Source organism: Brachyistius frenatus, unplaced genomic scaffold (assembly GCF_029030835.1).
Source record: "Brachyistius frenatus isolate BFR_SWC_R1_liver_20210118 unplaced genomic scaffold, ASM2903083v1 Contig_11, whole genome shotgun sequence".
NCBI lineage: Eukaryota > Metazoa > Chordata > Actinopteri > Embiotocidae > Brachyistius > Brachyistius frenatus.
Genome location: NW_027210610.1, coordinates 2,131,243 through 2,155,099, shown reverse-complemented (window position 1 = coordinate 2,155,099; position 23,857 = coordinate 2,131,243). Strand labels below are relative to the sequence as shown.

Here is a 23,857-nt window from a genome sequence, read left to right as displayed (position 1 = left end):
TGTCAAAAGCTTTACTTCTGAAAATATTCAGGAAACAAATTAGGACAACATATTATTATTGCTCAAAGGATTCAAGCCCTGAATTGGCTTACAGTAAAAAAGTATAGTGGGCACTGAAAACACCTGCTCGGACTCTGTTTGCTTTTCATTTTAACTCTAGAGATTCCCTACAGCCTTGTTCGAGTGAGGCAGTTGACCTCTTGTGTCCCATACAAAACTAGTTCACTATTAGTCTTTTGTTTCCTGTTTCTATTTAAGTCTTTGTTCATTAGTAATCATCATAAGTTTGCTTTTGAGCCTCATGTGTCTCTGTTATGTCAAGTGATCTTTTTTTTCAGTACTTTATACTGCAGTCTGTCAGTGAAGCTGAGACAACTGTAGTCATTAATAATTGTTATAAAGAAACCTTTTGAGTCCCTTCTGTCAAGGTTTATTCATTCACTTGAAATTTACCCTATCTTTATGTCAGCTCTGTCTTTTATAATGCGCTTGCATGCTTTGTCTCAGATGTTACCCAAGTTCCTTTATATGGTATGCAGTATTTCCTGGTGTACAGTTAAATTCTTTGAAAAATAACAATAAGGAGAACTCATTTTGAAGAGGGGAAGTATAGTCAGACTTATGAAAAATCTTTTTCTTTTTTTCTTGCACTAGTTTTGTGGTTGTGCCCGCCCCTAAACTCCCCCCACATGAGTGAATAATTAAAAGAACTGGCTAGTTCTCAGTGACTAAGACTTAGTGTCTTAGTCGTTTATTTGTTTCTCTTTGTCTGTGTTACTTCGGGGCAATGAGCTGTGGAAAACTACTGCTGCTCTTAGCAGGTAAGAAAGATCCAGTGAAATGTGAAGTAGGACTGCTGGGTGGTTACAAGTGTTGGTTTTTCATTACTATTTTTACAGTTACTATTACAGAGGCTTTATGTGTTTATAATGTAACTGCAGATTCCACATATTGTAGTGTATGAAGGAACACAGCAATTTTAAGGTAATGCTTTGAGTGATGTGACCACAGCTGCATATAAATATACAATTATAGAGTTTACAACTATGCAAGTGCCATTTCCAACATTTCCTAAAAATACAAAATAATATATAATATAAATTAGCATTCAAGCATGTTTGGCAATTTTTCTGCAGTCATGTGTCAGGGGGAAATATCATAGCTGACTTCTGTCATTCCAGTCTAAACTGCTATTTTCCTATTTTGGAAGATGCAAGTTAATGGCATTAAGCACAAAGTAGAATTAACTGTAGTGCTGAACAGTTGAATATGTAGACATTAACATGCATTAAACTGGCTTTACTGTATATGTGAAGATATTGACATTTACATCAAATCCCTGGATGTTTACACAAACCTTAAGAGTTAACTTATCGCCTTTAATTAAACATTTTGTATTGAAAGTCCTGCAGGGCAACAGTATAACAAGTGATGTGGATATATTATCCAAACTATAAAGATTTCCTTTTTTTATAATGGGAAAATGTTTGATTCATTGTATTGAAATACATAAATAACAAACACAGACAATGCAAACTATTAGGCGGAGCTGAAAGTTTTGAAACTCAATACCTAAGACAGGGGTGTCCAAACTTTTTGAAAAGAGGGCCAAATTTGATAAAGTGAAGATGCCCGGGGGCCAATAGTTCCTTCTGACATTTTTTTTAACCACAAAAGTTACATGAAAATACACACTGTTATAAAACAATTTTCATTGTCACAATTACCTTTATTTTTCAAATGACAATGTCACCAAATATAAGCCACTCAGGCAGATGTGAACAACTCTAAAAACACAATTCTGCCTTTCATTCAGTCAGATAACATTGAACAAACTGTATAGAATACTTTCAATTTCCATGAGTTAAATATCTTTGCCTCACGAACATTTTAAACAGGAGTTATAAGTAATGCAAAGTGGTCTGTTACCATTAAACTTTAAAACAAGTGAATTTTGCCTTTGTCTTTTACAAGATCTTTCAGAAAGCAATAGTTTGTGTCACATCTACAGGTACATAACATCAACAGTTATAACACATATCTTATTCAAGAGTTTAATAACATAAGTGCCATAAGTCCAAGTGCATTAGTGTGCTTTAGGCTTTTCACTGTTAATAGTGACAGATGTTACCGTTCAAAACACTCAATTTCAGATTGATCAAGGAACAGATAACTTGCTGACACTAATGTCACACATTCATAAATTCTTGCTTCTTCTCGGGACAAATGTTCGCCACCATTTTTATGACACAGTCTTTGATGAACGCACCTTTAGTAAAAGGTTTGCCATGTTTAGCTATTAACATGGCCACTTTGTAGCTGGATTTTGTTCTGTTTTCCTTTGACTCAGAGGCCTGTGAAGAATCTCTGTTGTGATGCCAGAGCAGCTTGGAGTTGCTCCACTTTTTCAGCGTGGCCGTGATTGGCCCGCGGGCCGGACTTTGGACATGCCTGACCTAAGATCACAATAACCATGCTAAAAAAAAATTGTGAATAAATCAAAACATTTAACAAATGCCTTAAAAGGTGATATTTAATAAGATTGATATTCTTAAACATTTTGATACATTTTAACTTAAATTTATTTTTTTAAATAATTATTAAATATATTTTATACATCTGCTAAAACTGGTACAAAATTGATTATAATAAAATTATTGATAGATGCTAAAAGTCTCAGATATTTATCAAATGTTGTATTTTTTTTTTCATTTTTATCTTCACTTCATTTTCATATTTGATCAAATTTAAAATGTTAAAATGAATTAATGTGGCATGTTTGATATTTAGATTATGTAGTGAGGGAACACACCTAAAATATTTTCATCACATTTTACATGACACTGTTAAATTGTACAAATAACAATCAAAAAAAAAATCAAAAAATTTGGTCACACTGAAATTGAAAAACTACAACAATAGTGGATTTGGGGAATTACCATTTTTAATTTTCGCTAAATGGAAGTATCTTCTAAATGTAAAACATGTTTTGTTTGGTCTTGGAAGACTTTAACTTAAACAATAACCTTTTTTTTTTTTTTTTTTTTTTGTAATTTTGTTACAGTGTTCACAGCCCTGGTAAGATGTCAGCCAGTGCCAAAAGGTAATCAGTATTCACACATGTTGAAAAGGTGCTTTCAGTCTATTAAAAGGTTACCATTATAACTACGTAACTGTACAACAGCGCTTCGTTGTTTCTTGTTGCGATGACAAAAACTGCAGCAGGTGTCTGAATGCCCGCATAAACACTTTAACGCAGGTCTCCTTTTCCTCTCCCTCTACCTTTTCTAGTTTCTGTGTCACCCACATTAAAACAGATCTTCATTGGGGACTCATTTTATTTGTGTTGTAACAACGGTGTGAGTGGAAGCACAGTGAAATGGTACGTAAACAATACACCGCAAACAGGGACGAACACAAGCTTGAAGATAGCAGTTGCTGGCCGCAAGGACTCGGGCTCCTATCAATGTGAGATCAACAGTCAAAAGAGTGAGAGTTTAACCATTGATGTCCTGGGTAAATGCACCGCATCATGAACATTGATTTCAAACTCTCAAATATCTAATGGAAAATTCCCTATTCATATATATATATATATATATATAGTGTACAATTATCTATTTACCATTCAGAATACATTCCCAGGGCTTCACTCACCATCGCCACCGGCCATCCAGTGATGCCCAAGGGCAGTGCAGTAACCCTGAAGATTGAAAATGATCAGGGTCTGCAAGGATGGAGATGCTGGGTCAACAGGGGAGTGGGAGAGAAGGAGAGGAGGATTGTTTTGAAGTTGGAGGAAGACAGTGTGAGTCTCGTCTTTCAACCCAGAAGCCTGGCTGTCCCCGAGACCATTTTCTGGTGTACTAATAGTGGCGGAGACAGCAGAAGTAACCAAATCACCATCAGGACCTCAAGTAAGCCAACTATTCATCGATGCTCTAATTACACTTCAAGATCCTAAAGTGTGTAAAAACATTTTTCACCTTTATTTCATTCATGAGTGACAAAACATAGGCCGTTGTAGATATACAAAGACTCCATATTACAATCCACATTCACAGTTGCAAGTAATCCTCTGGGATACAGATTTAGCTGCTCAAACTGAATACAGCAAGCTGTCGTTAAGCAGCACCAGAGGTGTTCTGGAAAATAAATTCAGTCCTGGATTTACAGTATTCGCTGTGACTGCACTGCCAGCAGCACGCTCTCATGAGCACCCTGACTGACAGTCACGTTCGGCAAAAACTTTATGGATTTTTTTGACAGCCATAACCAGTATAGTTGTAACACTGCCACAGTTGTAAATATCTCCAGATATATACAGTATAGTTGTTGCGGTTTTAGATTTTCATGACAGAAGTATGGACTGTTGGCCTTATCAGAGTTTGAGTGCCCTTCTAGTTTTTTGTATTCATTTAAAATATAGCGGCAGAACTAATCTAATTTGCATCTTCTTTCAGGTAAGACTGTATTACTGGAAATGAAAGATCGGCCAGCTGTAAGCGGAGAGAGTCTGACTCTGACCTGCTTACTCTGGGGCACAAATCAATTTAGCAAAGTTCTTTTCTACAGAGGTGGAGAAGTCATTCAATCAGCTGACAAAACTACCTTCGAAATCCCTAAGGTGACAGATTCATTAAAGACAACATATAAGTGTCGTGCCACCTTCAGATACACTGATGGCAAAAGTGGGTTTCCGTACGAAGAGGATTCTGATGGGCAAGATATGCTTGTCCAAGGTGTGCATATATATTCAACCGTCATTCCCTGAAAGGTTTTAATAGCTGATTTACTGAAAGACATTTCCATGCTCTATTTGATGTTACATTTGTTCTCCTTGTTATATTTTCTTCTCATTTTTCCTATTTCAGAACAACCTATCACAGCAGTACTCTCTGATGGCACGTGCTCATGTCCATCGTGTGCCAGTGGTATGTCCTATCGGTACTTTCAGAAAAATGATCAATCATGGCAAGTTTTAAGCTCAGACGAGAAGCCAGCAAAAAGTGGTACTTATCGATGTGGAGCTGTGTGGACCAACAAGAAGACATCGCTCAGCAAGTCTTTTATTGGTGAGTCTCTGCTTTTGTTCCTGCTTCTGACCATTGACATGGTTTTCTTACACATACGTACATATTAATGTTTATTCATCATGAGGAGTACCGCTCAATCTCAGAGAAGAGTTGTGTAATGTCTTTTGTGACTATGGAGGGAGCTTTCAGAGTGTTAAAAAAAAATTCTGTCAAAATGTTGTCAGGGGTATCTCACCTTCAGTCTGGAGACTGTTGCTTAACATAAACCTCCACATACTGAGTCACAACTATGGATGTAGTGTTAGAAAGATGTGGGAACTTAATGGGCAGGACAGGTCTATCAAATGATGTGGCCTTGGATCATAACACGTACTAGGAACTGACAGTCAGGATGCCGTGGAACCCTTCAACTTTATGGATGTATAATATTTAATCCCTCAAGTGCTTGTTTAAGTATGTTTGTTTTTTTATTATTGCAATATTGTTTGGCTGCAGATTATTTGGCCATTTGGATCCTGTAGTTGTTGCATGTTGCGTAGAAAATTCAAGTGCTGACCGCCAGACCGTTTTTGTACTGACAAATTATGTTAATAGGAACTGATATATGAGGTGTGATCAAAAAGTTCCTGTTGCACTTGAACAGAGCACAGCGAATTTGTGTTCGCTGACACTTCTTTGTTCCCAACAACAATTTGATGTGTGATTTCTTGGCTCTGTATAACTCGGGTGTGAATGTTGATCAAGTGACATAACTCGGAATACTTACTCATGACGTTTATAGCTTTCCACTGTTTCGTACATATCACTGTGCTGCAATATGTTCAGGCTTTACGAGCAGTCTCAGAATATTTTGGCCGACCCTCATAATGCGAATTATGACAGGGTCACATTCCTGATATGTTACATATCTTTTTCAGTTATCAAAGGTTCATCTCCAACTCTGATCATAGCCATTGCAATTGCTCTGGTCATAGTGGGGATGGTTTCAGTAGCTGGTCTATTGTATATAAGGCATAAGAAGAGAAATTCTTCAGGTGAGTAACTGCTACTTGTTTTACAGTTTCTGGGTGCATGCTGAAAGCCACTGCTTACATAATGCATCACATATCGCTCTTTTTTAGGGCCAATTTACGAGGATGTGGCGCTGAAAGAGAGAGGCGATGCTCCATACGAAACACTGCCGAAGGTACATGGGAAGGAGGCCGAATACGACACCCTTCATCCAGAAGCACCGAGCAGAGAGAGGAAAGGTGATGAATATGAGGCACTGAAGAAAGAGGAAATGACAGCAGGGGTATACCACACTCTGGGAATGGAGGGGGCCGCAGGAGGAGGAGGAGGGTATGAAGCGTTGAAGAAAGAGGGCATGAAAGAAGGGGTATACCACACTCTGGGAACAGAGGGGGCAGCAGGAGGAGGAGGAGGGTATGAAGCGTTGAAGAAAGAGGGCATGAAAGAGGGGGTATACCACACTCTGGGAACGGAGGGGGCAGCAGGAGGAGGGTATGAAGCGTTGAAGAAAGAGGGCATGAAAGAAGGGGTATACCACACTCTGGGAACAGAGGGGGCAGCAGGAGGAGGAGGAGGGTATGAAGCACTGAAGAAGGAAGGAATGAAAGAGGGGTTATACCACACTCTGGAGATACAGGGGCAGCAGGCAGGGAGGGAGGAAACAAAACAGGAGAAGAAGGACAAAGACATTGAATCGGAGATAGTGGAAAAATGAGACACAGGCAGAGCAGACCAAGCCATTAAGGTTGAGATAAAAAATAAAGAAAAAAAGAAGACATTTTCTGCAGCCCGGTGATGTCTTGGTTCTGATGCCTTAGTTCAAATTCTATGATTAGACAAAAGCACGCACACACTTTAGCGATCTGTTTGGGAAAACCAAGTAACTTTAGGAGTCCTTTGATAAAGAATAAAACTAGAGCATGAAGAAATTTTACAGAAGAAGCTTAATCATATCATACAGAATATTCATCAAAATGTCATCGCAGGTTACAAAAGAGAAAAATATTAATTTCGGGACATCAGCAGTCAATAAACAGCAATAGAAAAATCCAATGTTAATCAAAGCCTTTTCACACTTTTACATTCATTTTAAGCTGCAAGGTCAATATATGCAACTGAATCTTAGTTTGTTTGTAGTCACTCTGCTTAGATGCCATCAACTGCTTATACTCATCGCAAATACACTTCCCATAAAAGAGATACATATTTATCTCACTCAAACTTTGTCAGATTGAGCTCCGACTGACTGTCTCTGCAGGCGTTTAACATGTATTGTATACTGCGGTTCTTGATCACACTTTGGAGGATGAGCAGCAGTAACAATGCAATTTCCGTTTTGAAGTCATAGCATAGCAGATATTGCCACAATTAGCTTTTCATGTGTTAAACTGTAGTTACCTTGTGAAGATAATGTGTAATGTTCTGTCATCAGTATATACCAGAGACGGAACAATATTTTGTACTTTTTTTGCATTCAAATGTAAAGGCACTTTACAATGCATTACACAGTGTGTATTCCAGTGATACGCACTTGTAGATATATTGCTGAATTCGCTGTATATTTGCAGCATGATAAAATATCTGAGCTGAAATAAATCTTTTAAAAAAAAATGTTGGTTGTTTTGTCTTTTTTTTTTAAAATTTTTTTTTATAGAATCACAAAACATGTTGAGAAGTGGTGAGCCTCTGGATAGCTTTCTTTATCCAACAGGTTCATACAGTAAAAATTATATTGCTTGTTCAAATTGCTGAATTTGCTGTATATTTGCAGCATGATAAAATATCTATGAGCTGAAATAAATCTTTAAAAAAAAAAAAAATGTTGGTTGTTTTGTCCTTTCCCTTTTTTTTTATAGAATCGCAAAACATGTTGAGAAGCGGTGAACCTCTGGATAGCTTTCTTTATCTAACAAGTTCATACAGTAAAAAAATTATGTTGCTTGTTCAAATTAAACATTTTGAAACAAGTGTAACTCCTTGTTATAGTGAAATGGGTTAAAAGCCAATTATTAGTTTACACCAGTATCTTTAGTCTATAGGCCCTTTAAGAAGTGTGGTGGGAGGAGGGTGTGGTTAGAGTTCATGAGGACATTAACCAATAGTATTAGTAAGAGCAGGACAACCCACCTTAGGAATTTCACCTAAAGAATAAGGTTTGCCCACACAGTATCACAAACTCAGAAGGCACTCAGGTTCGTTACACTGAGCAGGAGACGTGGTTCCATTACAAACAATTATTCTTTATTATGACATTCAAGATTCAAAACAGTGGTTCAATCAAAGATATTTTGAAAAAACACACACTACTTATAAAAGAGCCCTATACAATTATTTAAAAGAGGTGTTCAGGGCTGCAGCTTGCCAGTAGATAGGTGGACCATTAAAAGGTGAGGATCCCAAAAAAGAGGAGGCACCCCGATCACACCTGGGCACAAAATCACTCTCACACGTGAGGTTTCAGAACCAGGGGTGCACCAAACCACATGAAGGGAGGCACCAACATCAGGAGGCCCTAACCCCACCACCTTAGGCCCAGCAGCTCCTACAGAGACAGGGAGCAGAATTAACAAGGCTCCACTTCACAGAAAGCAAAATAACGAGAAAACCAAACAAACAAAATAACTCGGGTTAGCGGATCATCCACGAGGGATGATCAGATACCCAATTTATTTAAACAAAATACCACGCTGGACCTAAACATCCCCTGTCAAAATACACGCACAGTAAAATGGCTCAAGCTAAAAGGAGTTTTCTCCATTAAAACAACAGTGTGACGCTGACACGAAACAGCACGAAGCATGGGCGCAGTGCTGTCGAGAGCACGCGAAGCCCGGTCGTTGAGCTGCGTCAGGCGCTGTGAACTAAAGCAGCGCAGGGTACTGCGAAGCCCGGGAGGCAAAACAGCCGGTAGGCAAAACGTGAGCAAGGTAAGCTGTAGCCACTTTCTGGGCAAAGTTCCACGCCAACCCACCAAAAGTCACCTGCGATACAGGATGAACATCAAATTAATAATAATAATAATAATAATAATCACCAAAGTATATGAACTTGCACAATAAAATCACCTGCCGATCAGGCAATGTTTGTCCGCTCCAGAAGGGGAGAGGAGGGCATGTAGCGCTGCTACCGGCAGCTATGTAAACAAGACACTATAATAAAATAAAAATCAGGAGTAATCGAGATCTACAGACACTGATCCGCAGGTAAGTCACCTGTGCAGGATGAGAGGAGCCCGAGAGATCGTCTGCAAAATCACAGACAGCTAATATAACACCAGAAACGCACGACTGACGAAAACAATATAGCAGCACTCTTGCATACCTGCAACAACGGTGGAAGTCAGGCAGACCAGAAGCGGGACACCCGTTTGAAGTGAGAGGGGAGCTAAGGGGATTCTCACTGCATTTATATGATGCCCGCCCACTGTGGTAGTGCTGGCCTTGTAATTAAGGGATGACACCAAGGCCCAGAGAGGGATAAACACTCCCTTATGCTACAGAAGGATGACAAGTAAGACACAAATACTACCTAGTCAGAATAGACATTAACTGTCCACCGTCCAATTTGAGTTATTATCCTGGTAGAGTTATATGCAGAGTTTTCTTTAGTCCTTGTTTATTTTCCTTTTTGAATGCAAGTTTAATTTTCAGTTCAGTCGAGTACAGAAGTTTTGTTTGTTTGCTTTCCAGTCAGCTAAGAGGTTTCAGTTCAGTTAGACGCCCCTTAATATTTCTGTGTAAACTTATCTGTAAACTTAGTGCAGAATCCAACGAGTCCAAATCCTCGGTGCGGCTCCTATTTTTTTCCCAAATGCAGCAGCAGTGGCTTTCATCCTGCCTCCTGCTACTAAAAGTCCTCACTCCTCTCAGAAATTAACTGTAGATATATATATATATATATATATATATATAAAACACTACATTAATATATTATATAAAGTTTGAATTTAAAAAATGACCAATATCCCCAAATATTCACATGGCTTTCAACTAACTCAGTCCTTTATCACTCTCCTTTCGAATTTAAATATACACATAACCAGAAGGCAAATTTTTCTCCGCAACAAGGCAAACATTTCCGAAGCAATAAAACTTTGCATTTCAATCTCACACACACACACACACACACACACACACAGTAAGTTATACCACACTGGGTTTCTATTACGTGCTGTTTTTTCAAAAGAAAATACACTTCAAGTTCTGGTCCTCTGTGACCTTCTTGTGAACAACAAAAAACTGAAACAGGATACTTGTTTCCTAAATAACTTTAACATCAACTTTTCATAACCAAAACAACTTCTTAGTGCAGCCAGCTAGCGTAGTGGATTTACTTCCGGTTCCTTCACTACCTGTTTGCCCTTTGACCTTTGCCGAGGATCAACCGCAGGAGGCGTCTCATGCTGGACACCATTAAAACTGCAATATTTTATCTGTTAAATTTAAAGGGGTTAAATTAAGAAACATTAAACCACAAAATTTTCTGAATATGCAACAATTATCGCTTTGTTATTCTTCCTACTCGTTTTGGTGTTTTTTTTTGTCATTTGCTTTGGCACAATATACAATGTACAATCAAATGTAGTGTTGTTGTATTAAGATATGAGCAATAAATACATTTCTCCTAATCTCCTCCCTCTCTGATGCAAAGGTAATTCCACTAATTTTAGAGAGCAGAGCGGTGAGGGGATCCACCCTGCAAGATAAACTGGTGAGCATCTTGTACACTGGTGCCATCAAAATCTATTTTTCCCCTTCATTTCCATGCTCCTTGTACTTTAACTCAGGGATCAATATGCTGTCTGGAGAGGACGACGGCATTAGCGGTAACATGAAACCACAGCATCATCAGAGGGGATAAAAACCTACATTATTAAGGCCTGAATCATGTATTCGGAAGAGGAACATTGGCTTGAAGAAGATTGGCTTTTTTTTTTTGAAGAAAAGAAAAGCTCATTATTACACTGAACTATAATCATCTAAAGGACATCAAAACAAACCTAAGAAATGGCAGCAATGCATGAGCATAAACTGTCAAAAATATCTTATAATTATTGTACAAGAATTACCACCACTAGATTTTATTATACAATATTCCCACATGTACATGATTTTTTTTTTTTACATATACAGTTTTAGTTTATAATCCAGAACAAAACATTGAACAATAAATTAAAGAAAAATGACAAAAACAGTAAAAACCCTAACATGACTTATTCCGTCTATCTGTGAACTCCACTGGTGAAACATTACCATCCCATAACCTACCACAGGGATGTTTTTATTCACTTTAAACCTTCATTCTGACACTAGCTAAATACATTACAACGTCTTCTAATAAAAGTAAAACAAGTTGCTTATGTACAGGGAGATGTCATTGTTCTTTTGAGTATTAGCCATTTATTTGAACCGGTCTTAACTAGGTAGTTAACTGATGATTTAACATCTTCAGTTGGCAGCACTTTATAAGGAAGCAAAAGGGTAAATAAGAATGTTGAAAATGCTGGATTTCATAGGTTATATGGTGACAGCAGACGGATTTCCTTGATGCTAACCCAGAACACAACTGTAGCTTGATAATAACATTAATGAAGCATATATTAGAAGTAATGCATATAGAACAAAATTCAGATATTGAATTTTGAAGAAAACCGTCTCAAAGAGGCCTGATAGAAATATAAGAGGCTGTAAACTAAGAAACTAATTAAAAACAGAACTATTTTTTTTTTACTGGATAACAGCACTCCTAGTTCTATATGAGGCGTTTTTAATCCCCAGTTTGTCAGCAGGCAGGGAGGTTAGAGGCCTTGTACATCAAGCATTTTTTGTTTTTTTGCATGAGGAAATTAAAATTGCATCTAACATCTTAATGTGGGCTAATTAGATTTCACCCTTAGAGAAAAATACACGAGTTTCCCATGTTTTCCACACATTTGATCACATGTATGACACATGTCTACCACATGTTGCCAAGTGGCAAGTTTTCACATGCGAATCTACATATGCTTCACACATTACACCATGAAAAACTACATTTACCTCGGGCAAAATACATGTTTCACATGTGCACAATCATGTGGTCACATTAATTTTTGCACGTGAAATTCATGTGTTGTTTCTGTCGGGACGACTTTACATAAAGCTGTGTACCAAGATATTTGTAGGTATTGAATTACTTTCTCAGTGGATAAGTAAACCAATACTACAGAACAAAATAGTTTGTTGTATTGGCACAAGGAACACGCTTTTTACTCAAAAGTGTGCAGATTAAGGACAAAATTTTTTGTTTTAGGATGAAACTATTCCATTAGAATGCATGGAAATCTTCCCATTTTAACTTTGGTGGATTTGTTGCTGCTGCGGTCTGCAGATACTCATTAGGTATTCAAGTAACAACATAAATGTGAGTGTGTGCCTGACAAATTTTAATCTTGAATGATTCAAATGTAAATGAGAGGCAAATAAATTAAATCCCAATCATGTCAGCTAACATAGAAATTTCTACAGTAGATAAACATCAAAGAAAGCCACAGCGGGCCTCAAGCGAAGCCTTCCTCCAACAAAGATTGCAGGAAGTCTGATGATTCCTAAAACACTCTTACTGTCATACAAGGTACACAACTGCAATCACACACAAACACACACTTTACATCTACTAGTGTCTTCATCTCCAATGCGCAGGCTCTTTGAAATCAGTTCAGTTATGATAATACAGTCAGACAAATTGTCCCCTCCTGCACTCCATTTTAAGTCCAAAGTTTTTCATGGCATCGGGTGGGACTCCTCGCTGTCGATTGACTGTTCCTGCCTCGCTGAAGGCTGTGTGCAGAGCAAGTGCTGGTTTTATGTTAGGTCTCGGTCGCCCTCTCCTCCATAAAGATAATTATTGGTTCCAGCTGGTTGGACGTACTCCTCAGTTTTGTCCCAGTCTGAGACCCAGCCTCCTCCTCCTCCTCCTCCATTGGGATCCGATCCCTGGTTCATGGCTCCGTAGCCCGCTCCACCACTTGTGTGATACAGTTCCTCTGTCTCATTTGCAAGCTCGTCCTCGTCCAGGATGCCACATTTCTCGTCACTCAGCTGCTCCGGCTCGGCCCAAACTTGCTTCTCTCCAGATGCAAAGAGGCCTGCAGGACAGAAACAGGGTTACAGACATATAACAGAGCTGAGAATGAATCTACTGAATAGGTTTTCAGCTTGATTTCATTAAGAACAACACACACAGACTGCTGCATAGTGAGTAGGAAAAAGGGAGATATACACACCATAGAATATAACACCTCCATAATGAACAAGTGAGGCAATGAGAAACACACCCTGCCACTCCTCTCGCGTCTATCAGAGAAGGAAGAGAGGAAAAACAGTGTAAGAAAAGAACGTTTTCATTTCCATTATGACTTTAAAATCAACATTTTCCAAAGTAATAAACTAATTTACATGTTTGCACATGGAGCTACTCTCATTGTTTATTTATTCTCTTAAGAGATAGAAATCTGCTTGTATGACAGAGGGAAGTGCTCAAATTAAAAAGAAGCCTGTCTGAGGATGTGACACCTCTGCTGTTGTCTTAAATAGCTTGTATTATTTTAGCTAGATCATGTTCTCTGCGACCAAACCCAGTCACGAAACTAAAACACATCTTCAAACAACACAAGAACAGAAATATATGTTTCAGAGTCTATTGACATATTTACTGCCCATACAAGTACACATTTGTATGAGAATCACAGACATTCTGTGCTCACCTTGTGCTTCGTCATTGCACCAACTATAAGAGGGCAAACCATCCCAGACAAAGTGCCCACACCGTTGGAGATACCCATGAGGATACTAGCATATCGCGGTGCAATGTCCAGGTGGTTGACATTAAAACCTTATGAGGAATGATACATATTATTGGCATATAAATGATAAAAGAAAAATAATAATACATCCACTAAACCTCTGAAATCTATTGTTATGATAAGGAACACACTGTATTTCACCTGAAATGGCGAAACCAGAGAATCCCACAGCCAGCACCAGAAATGTGATGGCAACACCTTTTGTATGTGAGAAGCCAACCACCAGCAGGAAAGTAGCCTCCATCCCAAACCCTGATGCAGATCAGAGCGAAACAAACAGAATTAAACATTATGAGTACAATGCTTTAATTTCAATGCTTTCTTTTCATCCTTTTCATAAAATACAGATTACTGGGCAGTTATCTCAAGTTACTCAGTGGTATGTACTGTCCACTGTGTGCTTCTACATTTCCCTTTCATATCAGTTTATTGTCTGTAATTCAAGTGAGTTATCATTTCCTTTTTGCAGAAAATGTTTTCTCAACACAGTTGCAGTTAATGCTATTAGACAGCAAGTCAATTGGCTTTTTTCAGGTTTGCGTGACTGAGCATTCTGACTGCAAAGTAATTAGTTCCACGAAATGTTCTTCAATGTAACATTCAGAGAATGTGCTAATTTGATCACAGTTTTGACTTCCTGGCAGTACCGGACCATATTTTGTGGCCACAGTGAAAAAACTGCTGTGCTTTTCTTGTAAACTGCATACATGAGTTTCATTTCTCCAAATATATTTTTTTATTTCCATTCAGTTTGGTCTTTGCTTACCTCCACAGTTCATAAGTTTCCTGACATTAGTGGTGGTCATGATGTGGTTACATCGCAGATAGTCAGCAAGCTGGCCACCAATGGGCACGATGATGGTCATAACCAGATGAGGAAGTGCAGACACGAGGCCCACCTAAATCAATCAAGAGGGGGGAAAGTCTTTCAATGCAAACAAAGATCCATGATCACCAAGGTAAACACAAAGCGCAGACTCTCTATCATGTTATTGTGTTTATGGAGACTTCTGTCCATGGTGCAGCAACATGCACACAACACTCTGCCCATGTTTGCTTTCCGTTACCTTGCTAATCTCGAACCCAAACACCTCCTCGAAGTACGCAGGCTGGCTGATGAGGAGCAAGTAGAAAGTCCAGCTCCTGCAGAAATTAGCCACAATGATGGCGTAGACGGGCATTGATGTGAAGAAGGCCCTCCACGGTGTGTTGAACTTCTGTAAGAGAAAAATGTGTTCCTGAATTTAGTGATTTTAAAATGAAATTCAAAAACTCTGACCTGTTCACACACATGCAATCAATTATTTGAGGTTTTGATTTAAAACAAACAGGCATTAGAAACTAGAACTAGTGAGATTAGGGTGGTACTTTGTTAGTTTTGCTTGAATGCAGACACTGATATGGGGGTTCTAAATATGTCTGTGGTGCTTTTGTTGTGATAATCTACACAGCATGCGATCTCAGCCTGATTTCAGCATGTTGCATAAAACAAAAAAACAAAAAATACAAGTATGGTGATCCTACAAACTGATCACATGCACTTAAAGAACCTAGAAATGACAAAGCAGGCCACAACAACACTGTTAACTTCAGCCAGTGTGGTGCAATACAGTTCTCTGCTGCATTCACGGACCGTTATTGTATGTTGGGCTGACTCGCCGATGCTCTCCTCAATATATTTCCTCTCTTCCTCCGTGATGGTGGGGTGGATTGCTGGACTCTCATATGATACCAGGATCCAGAAGCAGTACCACATGACACCAAAAGTTCCTGGAAGGGGAGGAAGCAGGGAGGGGGGTATCGGACAAAGAGCCATGTTAAATGTAGAAAGTCAAACAACAAACTGTAAAGTGTCATATTTAATTATATTTATAGCTCTGGTCTGTTGCGGTTTTCCTGTCTTTGCAGTTTCAGTATGTGTCAGCTTCTATGGTGTTAGTCACATGTGTCCCAGAAGTGTCCTCACTTCAATTTATTTAGTTCTCATTACTGTGGTAATCTGTTCCTGTAGACACATTGTGAAATGCTATAGTTTGTTCTGAAAATCCTATACGTTTTAAATGAAGGTCTTGTATAAAGTCTGCATAACTAAGGGTCAAAGGTCACGTACCATAGACGTAGAATACTGATGACCATCCTGAATACTGGACGAGGACTCCAGCTAACGGCATGGCAATCACAGCACCAGCGTAAGAACCTAGAAAAGGAAAAACCTTGCGTTGAGGGGCGTTGAGCTATACATTATTTTCATATCTGTCATATATATTTCATATATTAACCTTCCGCCAATATTGTCACTTAATTGTTTTGTATAAAATTTCCCCCAAAAAATTGTAAAATGTTTCACGGTTTCCTAGAATCAAAGGTTAAGAATCAAAAATCCAGCAGTCCCAAACAAACATATTTACACACACATCTACACATTAAATTTTAATTTACAACAAAGAAAAGCAGCAACTCCTCACATCTGTGTTAGTCTGGAAATACCATTTGTTTTTGGCGTTTTAGGTTTAAAAAAAAACAACTGAAACATTTCATTGATTATCAAAAAAGCTGCTGAATTATTTTCTAAAAGTAAGTGATTTAACTAAATGATTATTTGTGGTCATGCTAAGCAATAACAATGGTAACAAACACATGTATTGTACAAAGACAAAAGGAAACAGGTGCAATGATGGCAGACTCACCACAAAAAGCTGTTGTGGCCAGACGACTTCTTTCAAGAGGTGGTGCCCACTTTGCCCAAATACCATGACAGGCTGGATATGAAACCCCCTGTGGAGGACAGGGAGGCAAAGGGGAAAATGTACACTAAATATTCTAAAGCACAGAATGTAAAGAGAAATCTAGCTCATTGCCAATTTCTTGTATTCCAGAGGAGACAAGTTGAGCACCTCCACAAGTCCTTGAAACACCCTGACAATGATAACGAAGCCGAAGTGCATCCGCGCTGCTGTGGGGATGAGCATATTCAGGCAAGATGTGGCCACTATAGCAAAGCCAAACACTCTGAAAGAGAGAGAGAATATTTAACATCTGAAATCATCCTTTACGTACAAAACACAGAACGGTCGGTTAACACACCTGTTTGCTGCAAACTTTTGGCAGATGAACCCTCCAGGGATTTGAGTCACTATGTACCCCCAGAAGAATGAACCATGGATCATTCCCACTGTTTCTGGATCCCAGTCAAACTGTGCCTTCTGCAGGGAGAGACAGCGGGATGAGAAAATTCTGCACATGTACTGAAATGATCCCTTTGTTTCACAAATCATGCATCTAACAGCCATCAGATGATCAGCAGCTAACATGAAGGACAAACCAACAAAACACAGGGTATATGGTCCACCACTGACACCTACTGATCACCACTGTTCCTCCACATGTCAAACATGTATCTGTGATCATTAACTCTGACCCACTTTGTTCGACATGACAATTTCAGTTCCCACCACCTATATTTTTAGTGTTATTAAAGTAGTTTGGAAAACATTTCTTCATGGATTTCACTTTTAAAACTTGTGCAAAGTTGGAAGCTAACTGTTGGCTAGAATATCACTCTATGTTTTAGGATTATGATTTTTCTGAACTGGAACAAGCCTTTATGACTTTACATTCAAAACAACTACTTTTGATTTAGAAGAGCTTGTTACAGGATGTTCATATTGGGAAGAGACTAGATGGCTGTGTTGGGCCTGCGTCCCAGCTAAGCACCAGTGACTGGTTGTTACCTTGTGCGAGGGTAAAGGTTAGGGTTCACACCAGTGTTTTGAGCATACACAAGCCCAGCAAGTGAGCAGAGTCCCACCTGTACTATACCGTCTGGTTCACTGTCATGGCTTGATGGAAAATATCTGCTTCACTCAAACAATAAAGAAAGTACACAAGTGGTTTGAGGTGTCCACATATTTATGGCCATATGTGTTAACCCAAGACTTAAAGATTAATGGAGTGTAGAGATACAATAACAGATATTTAGCCTTGTTGCCATTGACCTTTTTTCCCACAGAGTCACTCACCACTATGACCTCCTTGTTGTCTCTAAAGATGGTGTGGCTGTTGACCATGCTGACGATGGCCACGCCCAAGTTACACCGGATGCCGAAGGAGATGCAGAAACCGACGCCGGAGAGGATGGCGATGATGTAACGCCTGGGCAGGCCGAAGCACGTGCAGTCCACCACCGGCATCTCCTTCTCCTCCACCAGCTCCGGCCGGCCCTCCGACGACAGCTCAAGGGTCTCGCCATTTTCCTGCTTCTTCTCAAGAGCTCTGTGAGGAACAGATTGGAAAAGCCAGAAGTCAGTGAATTAAAAATGTTGTAGTATAGTCTCAAGTCAGGTCACATGGTTGCTCTTGTGGCATAAATATACTTGCAGTGAACTGTCTGTAAAAGAAGTGCAAGAGAATCCGGCATCCTAACATGATTTAATAGTTCAACTTTAATTTAGTCTAAATCAACAATTGTGACAGAAATAATAGTGACAATACACACCAAAATACCTATTAATGTAGTATTAGACATTTCAGAAAAAAAAACAAATAGTGGTGCAGTGTTGGCTGAGTTGTTTCAAACTTTAGGAGTGAGGAATCAGTCAGGAAGTGAGCCGGAGCTTTTCCAAACTCCTGCCGCCACAGTGACAACAGATCCTGCTCTGAAGGGCTTGTCGACCGACAGCTCTGCTTGATAAAAGCGCACGGATCGAGATGTTTAGACAAGCTTTATCGCTGTCAGTTTGATGGGTAACTCCAGCACCCTAACAAGAGGCAGTTGGCACAGTTGTCTGTTTGCCTCCCGCTGCTGGAGCTTACTGAAAAAGCTTTGAGTTTTACCGTGTTTTCTCAAGGTGTTTGTATACCAGGAATTTTTCTACTGCAGATGTTCATCTCCTGACAGGATGAAGAGTGTGAGTAAAAGACAACAGTGTTTACAGGAACTTGTGCTCCTCTTCTCCTTCCAGACAAACATACTTCTCTTTCACAGCTTGCTGAGAAACGCTGAGAAACCCCGACCTCTGCCAGCCTTCAGTCTAACAAGCAGTGGATAGACGCAATGGACATTCATTAAACATGTGCAATGCTGAGTTCTCAGATCAGACCTGAGCACTGCGGTCCAGCATCATACTCACGTCAGACTTTCACACATGCTGTATGTGTAGAAGTTAAAACATATGTCCTAATGGCCTTTTTCTGGTAAATTACAACACACACTACATGAGTGTTGGTTGTACTTAAGCAGAACATATCAGTCAACAACAGTGTAGCTCACGACTAAAGCGCTGACTGTTGGCTGTTTTAATTGACAGCTGGATGTACAGAAGGAGATGATATAAGCCACATGTACGTGTATTATGATTCTTAGCTGACTGAACCTCCAGGGTGCCCCATTAATAACTGTCCCCCACTGTGTGGGGATTGTGAATATTGATCATGGTTGGAAAGAGCTCAGTGGAAAGGAAGACTCACTGAAATCCTCCATCACAACAACTAAATAGGAATAACAACATCGCTGTAAATAGAATAATGAAGTTTGCTCAGTCTCATGCACTAAAATTAATAATAATTATATTATATAAATTATATAATTATTAAATTTATAATTATAGAAAGGAAATTATATATATTATATCATTAATAATAATAATCACAAATTAAACTCCTAAGGCCAAAATATTTAGGAGCCAACAAGAGAAAATTTGTGGATTCATGTCATTAATGTGTGTCGACCATGCAGAGACAGGTGTAGAAGTGATCAGCCAACAAGTTTGAATGCCTCAGCACAGGTTGGTTGCAGGGATCACAGTGACTCTCCTCTGTGTCATCGTCCTGCTCCTGACCAACCCACCACTGTGAATATTTCATGTTTCGACACACCAATCACTCCTGAAAAGGCTTACTTTGAACTTAACAGTTTAGAAAAGATAGAATATTTTCAATCATGGCTTAGCTGCTCTTGACAGTGGGTTAAATTGATTTTATAATAATAGCACATCAGAACTGTCTCTGTATTTTTGTCAAAAGTAATTAAAAGTGGAGAGAGACACAAAATCACAAAAGAGAGGAGGACATGTAAGAAATGTTTTAAATATTTTGGTCAGATTCCTTTTCATCTAGACACAAAAAATGTGTCATGCTTGGCTATAAATAGCCTTGAGAGTATGTTTAACTAATGACACAAGTCTTTATATATCCAGCACACATCTAAGAGTAAACCCACCAAATAATTCAGAATATGGTCAGCTGCTTCGTCACTCCCATCAAATCACAAACAAAGCGTACAAAAGAACATCTTTACATAGTCCTGTTTGCAGCTGTCCAGTTTAACATTTCCTGTGGAGACTTTAAAATGACATGTATACGAACATATCAAGTCAAACAGCAATGAAATTTATATTCCTGCCTACAAACCAGATCAGTGAGGAGACTGGGAAATAACAGCTACACAATCATAAAACATACATCCTCTGTTAGTTACAGTGAGCAGGGCTCCAGCAATCTTCGACTCTGATCAAGTATTAATGATTCTCACTGGTAAATTATTAATAGCTCTGGCTCTCTTGGACTATTTTTGTCTGGGCGGGCCCCTCTCTTCATTCCTCCTGTCTCCTCTTCATCTTTAACCGTGCCTCTTACCTCTTACATCAGCTCCCCTGACTCACGCATCGTCTCGCACACAATTCACAACATTTCTTCCTGCTTCAACACCAATTTATTTCCCGGTGTCCAGACAATGTCCATATGGACCTTCCTTTCATCTTCCTGATTCTCACATTTCTTTCCTATAATCCATTGTATTTGTTGCAGTGACTTTTCATGACTGACCCTGAATTAAGGAAAATCCGTTGTAATCCTTAGAAGCTACCTGACCTTCTCCCAGTTTTTCTCACCCCACCACAAGGAAAAGGTCTGGGTGAGGCAGCGCTGCAGAGCAATTTAACTCAACTGGGAACAGTTTTGAATCTCAATCATATGTAAGAAAGCTGACTTCACTTCACCTGTTCTGTTCTGTGAGCACACCTGGCTCTCTCTCCAAGTTAATCTCTTAATTCATACACCAAGGACAACTGTCAGGCCAGTTCAGCAGCTTGGTCCAGAGTTAGCAGCTTGGAATCATTGATTGGATAAGAGTCAAATAAGGGTAGTGATTGTTCGAAATGGTAAAAAAAACAAACTTCATTACACCAAGAAGATGAGTAACTGACTGAGTAACACCAAAATGTTAGAATATCTATCGTAGACTGTTGCACACACACTGTAGGAGCACAATAAAGTCTAACTGTGGGAATTATGTAGTTTAAAACCCCCTATGAACTAAATATGGTAAAGCAGACCTCAGAAAAGACGGATATTTAACTGTGCTCACACGGAAATCATAATTCCGACCTCTGATATTGTGGGTAAAATGTATTAAAATATTAGTGAGCACTTAAGTCAGGATGCCTGATAAACAAGAATTAACTATCGACTATCTGAAATGTAATGGCAGTGGTTTGACATCATCTTCATGAAATCATGTCAAACAGTCTTCATCCTGATTGTGGATGATGAAGATAACAGGTGACAACTGGCTGCTGTGATCAGAGTCTGAAATCACTGCAGGCTGCATGATTGCTGATTTAAAATGGGAAAAAAAAAAAAAAAAAAAAAAAAACAGGAGACAGACAAGCCTCAAATTAAAAGACAGCAGTAAATAAAACGCAGCCATCTGTCCGTTTTTCTCTCTGAGTGCTCTTTAAGGATGTTGCGTGCGGGAGCGGGGAAACAGGCTGGCGCGCGTTACGCACAGAGGCAAGGTACCGAGGGAGCACCTGGGAGCACGTGCGCTCCACAGAAACGAAAGCTTACAGGCCGCTGCATGCGCGCTCTCTGGTCGTAGGTCGAGTGGCCTAATCCTGGCTGTTAGGTGCCCTCGAGGGGGAAGGGGGGGGGGGCACGATGAATCGGGCTACTTAGGGCGCGAGAGAGAGACAGAGAGAGAGACAGAGAGGTGGATAAGGTGTACGGTCTGCAGGGATTTACGTGGGCCGACAGCTTGGACGAGGAGAGGCTATTTCTGGAGAGGATTTAAGTGTTTAGACGCAGCATCAAATCCCGAGAGAAAGAAAGGGGAGTCCATCAATACCTTTCTTTCTATCAGATCACTAGCCAGGCTCCTGTCTGCAGTACCTGACTGTCCTCACACTATTTATCAGCAGTTTTTATGCATTTTTTTTTTCTACTTGCTGCCCATATAGGACTGGCTGTTGAGCTATGAAAATCTTCAAAAAGTCACTAAATGCCACTTTGTGAAAAATGTCAAGATTTGACCTTGATCCATCATCACAAGTTTTCTACACTGCTGTTATTATATATAAAACAACGCAAACGCAATTTTTCAATTAGATAAAAGTTAGTCTTCACTTGAGTGATAGTTAATGACCTGACCTACTGTCCACTGTGACAAGAGTAACAGGCCTCTCAGACCTGCTTCACTCTTTGGAAAAATAAATACACCACGTTATCAAACATCGTCTGATTTATGTTAAAAAAAAAAAAAAAACTGAAACATAATGCTTGATTACTCCGTCATAAAACTCAGGATAAGAATGTGACAAAGGCCTCTGTAATCTGACAATGTGACAGCACTGCAGAAAAAGATGGGAAGAAACAGATCCAGTTTATCGATCCGACGCTTCATCTTACCCTGACAGAACAGTTTGGGCCTGAAATGAAACTTAATGCTGCCTTTTGTTCCTCAGAAGCAGAGGAGGATCGTGCCTGCTTGGCATCGCGTGTGAAGGAGACTATAGAGATTAATTTTAGGCGTCAGATGGTTTGTGCACAAAAAAAACCACAAAAAAAACGTTCAACTTTTGGTCATCAGGCTTCTATATGCCTGCAATAAATAAAGTCATTGTAATAGACAGTTTTTATATGGTAGATCAATCAGCTTAAAGAGACAGATGTGCCAGGTTATCCGGGCCCCTGGACATCTCGATCTTTTAAGAAAAATAGGTAAGGACTTCTTTCCATTTGCCTAGCTTAACTTTAAAAATATAACTTTGCTTTTAACCCTGAAGGGCAGCATGCAGCTGTTTTCTGGTTGCAGTTGGTCCCACAGGGATTTTACATACCCGTATATTTTCCCGAGAGTCTTGGCTGCCACGGCCTTAAACCTGTCCGGCCGGATCTCCATTCTCACGACTCCAGGACCGGACCAATGTTCAGTTTTGCGCGCTCCCGACTGAGCGCACAGCCCCTCTGGTCTGCTCCCTCCGCTTCGTGCTTCTCACTCACATACAAAAAATGATTAGACTTAAACACCGGACTCCTTAACCCGCAGTTTGCTGTGCGTCGGAATCTACAGTCAGCGACAGTGATTGTCCAGAGAGTTAATTCACTTCAACTGCCTTTGTATAAAATCAACCGAACAAACATTTTCAGTCCCACTTTGCCAGAGTCCGTAAACGCCCAAACCAACTTCTTCACACGCTTTGTTGTCCGACAAGGTTCACGGCGCTCCGTCAAGGCAACTTTCGACAGGATTCATGGCCAAACGGCGTCTCTGGCCGTGGTCCTGAAAACAGATTACTGCTGCCTGCGCGCTAATCTCTCCAAGTGTGTGTAGTGAGTGGAAGGTAGCATGTCACTTCCTTTTCTTGCAACCCGGCGTTTTAAGCACCGACTATTCAAGCAGCGGCTATTCTTGGATCGCAGAAGCCTTGAATGGAGAGAGTTAGAGTAAACACCTTCTGATCGAAGCATATTAACTCGAGTTCCCAGGTATTTGTAGGACGGGTTGGGCAGGATCCTCTCAGGACGCTGGAATGAATGTGGGTTTCACTGTCCAGGATTTGCGCATTTATGAACACAGATTTCTTTAAAACGCCTAATAAATACACACTAAACTATTGTATAGGGTTACTAGGAAGAAGAAAAAAAAAAGAAGATTTGTGAAAGGATGAGGCAGGTTTTGTGGTTCTAATTT

At 39.6% G+C, this 23,857-nt stretch overlaps 2 protein-coding genes and 1 long non-coding RNA gene across 4 annotated transcripts; 1 reads left to right on the top strand and 2 right to left on the bottom strand.

Annotated features, from left to right (window-relative positions):
• The first annotated feature begins 755 nt into the window (after positions 1 to 755).
• On the top strand, positions 756 to 6,821 carry LOC138616874 (uncharacterized). The gene is made up of 8 exons (XM_069691453.1): positions 756 to 821; positions 3,065 to 3,103; positions 3,292 to 3,516; positions 3,633 to 3,917; positions 4,464 to 4,742; positions 4,875 to 5,075; positions 5,954 to 6,070; positions 6,158 to 6,821. The coding sequence occupies exons 1-8, from the start codon at positions 788 to 790 to the stop codon at positions 6,760 to 6,762; spliced, it is 1,785 nt and encodes a 594-aa protein (XP_069547554.1). The 5' UTR covers positions 756 to 787; the 3' UTR covers positions 6,763 to 6,821.
• A 1,445-nt stretch (positions 6,822 to 8,266) lies between these two features.
• On the bottom strand, positions 8,267 to 9,407 carry LOC138616714 (uncharacterized). The gene is made up of 3 exons (XR_011310613.1): positions 9,260 to 9,407; positions 9,113 to 9,180; positions 8,267 to 8,589 (listed from the first exon to the last, which is right to left on the bottom strand). It is a non-coding gene; the product is annotated as an uncharacterized lncRNA (long non-coding RNA).
• Positions 9,408 to 11,120: 1,713 nt separating this feature from the next.
• On the bottom strand, positions 11,121 to 23,587 carry LOC138616873 (vesicular glutamate transporter 1-like). 2 transcript variants are annotated; one of them, XM_069691451.1, is made up of 13 exons: positions 23,004 to 23,587; positions 17,910 to 18,162; positions 16,975 to 17,093; positions 16,785 to 16,899; positions 16,578 to 16,665; positions 16,001 to 16,087; positions 15,524 to 15,660; positions 14,958 to 15,107; positions 14,657 to 14,789; positions 14,032 to 14,142; positions 13,792 to 13,919; positions 13,312 to 13,381; positions 11,121 to 13,173 (listed from the first exon to the last, which is right to left on the bottom strand). In XM_069691451.1, exons 1-13 carry the CDS (start codon positions 23,063 to 23,065, stop codon positions 12,890 to 12,892), a joined length of 1,737 nt encoding a protein of 578 aa, XP_069547552.1. In that variant the 5' UTR covers positions 23,066 to 23,587; the 3' UTR covers positions 11,121 to 12,889. The 2 variants fall into 2 exon arrangements, with proteins under 2 accessions (XP_069547552.1, XP_069547553.1); XM_069691452.1 differs by having other exon boundaries at positions 16,001 to 16,051.
• Positions 23,588 to 23,857: the final 270 nt, after the last annotated feature.

What these genes read in the sequence shown, in the direction of transcription:
- LOC138616873 (XM_069691451.1), bottom strand. Translation starts at nt 23,065, where the DNA reads ATGGAGATCCGGCCGGACAGGTTTAAGGCCGTGGCAGCCAAGACTCTC. An exon ending in TGTTTCAAGGACTTGTGGAG is followed by an intron (nt 16,666 to 16,784) that starts GTGCTCAACTTG and finishes TGTCCTCCACAG; the next exon opens with GGGGTTTCATATCCAGCCTG. An exon ending in GGCCACAACAGCTTTTTGTG is followed by an intron (nt 16,088 to 16,577) that starts GTGAGTCTGCCA and finishes TTCCTTTTCTAG; the next exon opens with GTTCTTACGCTGGTGCTGTG.
- LOC138616874 (XM_069691453.1), top strand. Translation starts at nt 788, where the DNA reads ATGAGCTGTGGAAAACTACTGCTGCTCTTAGCAG. An exon ending in ATGTCAGCCAGTGCCAAAAG is followed by an intron (nt 3,104 to 3,291) that starts GTAATCAGTATT and finishes TACCTTTTCTAG; the next exon opens with TTTCTGTGTCACCCACATTA. An exon ending in GCTCAGCAAGTCTTTTATTG is followed by an intron (nt 5,076 to 5,953) that starts GTGAGTCTCTGC and finishes TATCTTTTTCAG; the next exon opens with TTATCAAAGGTTCATCTCCA.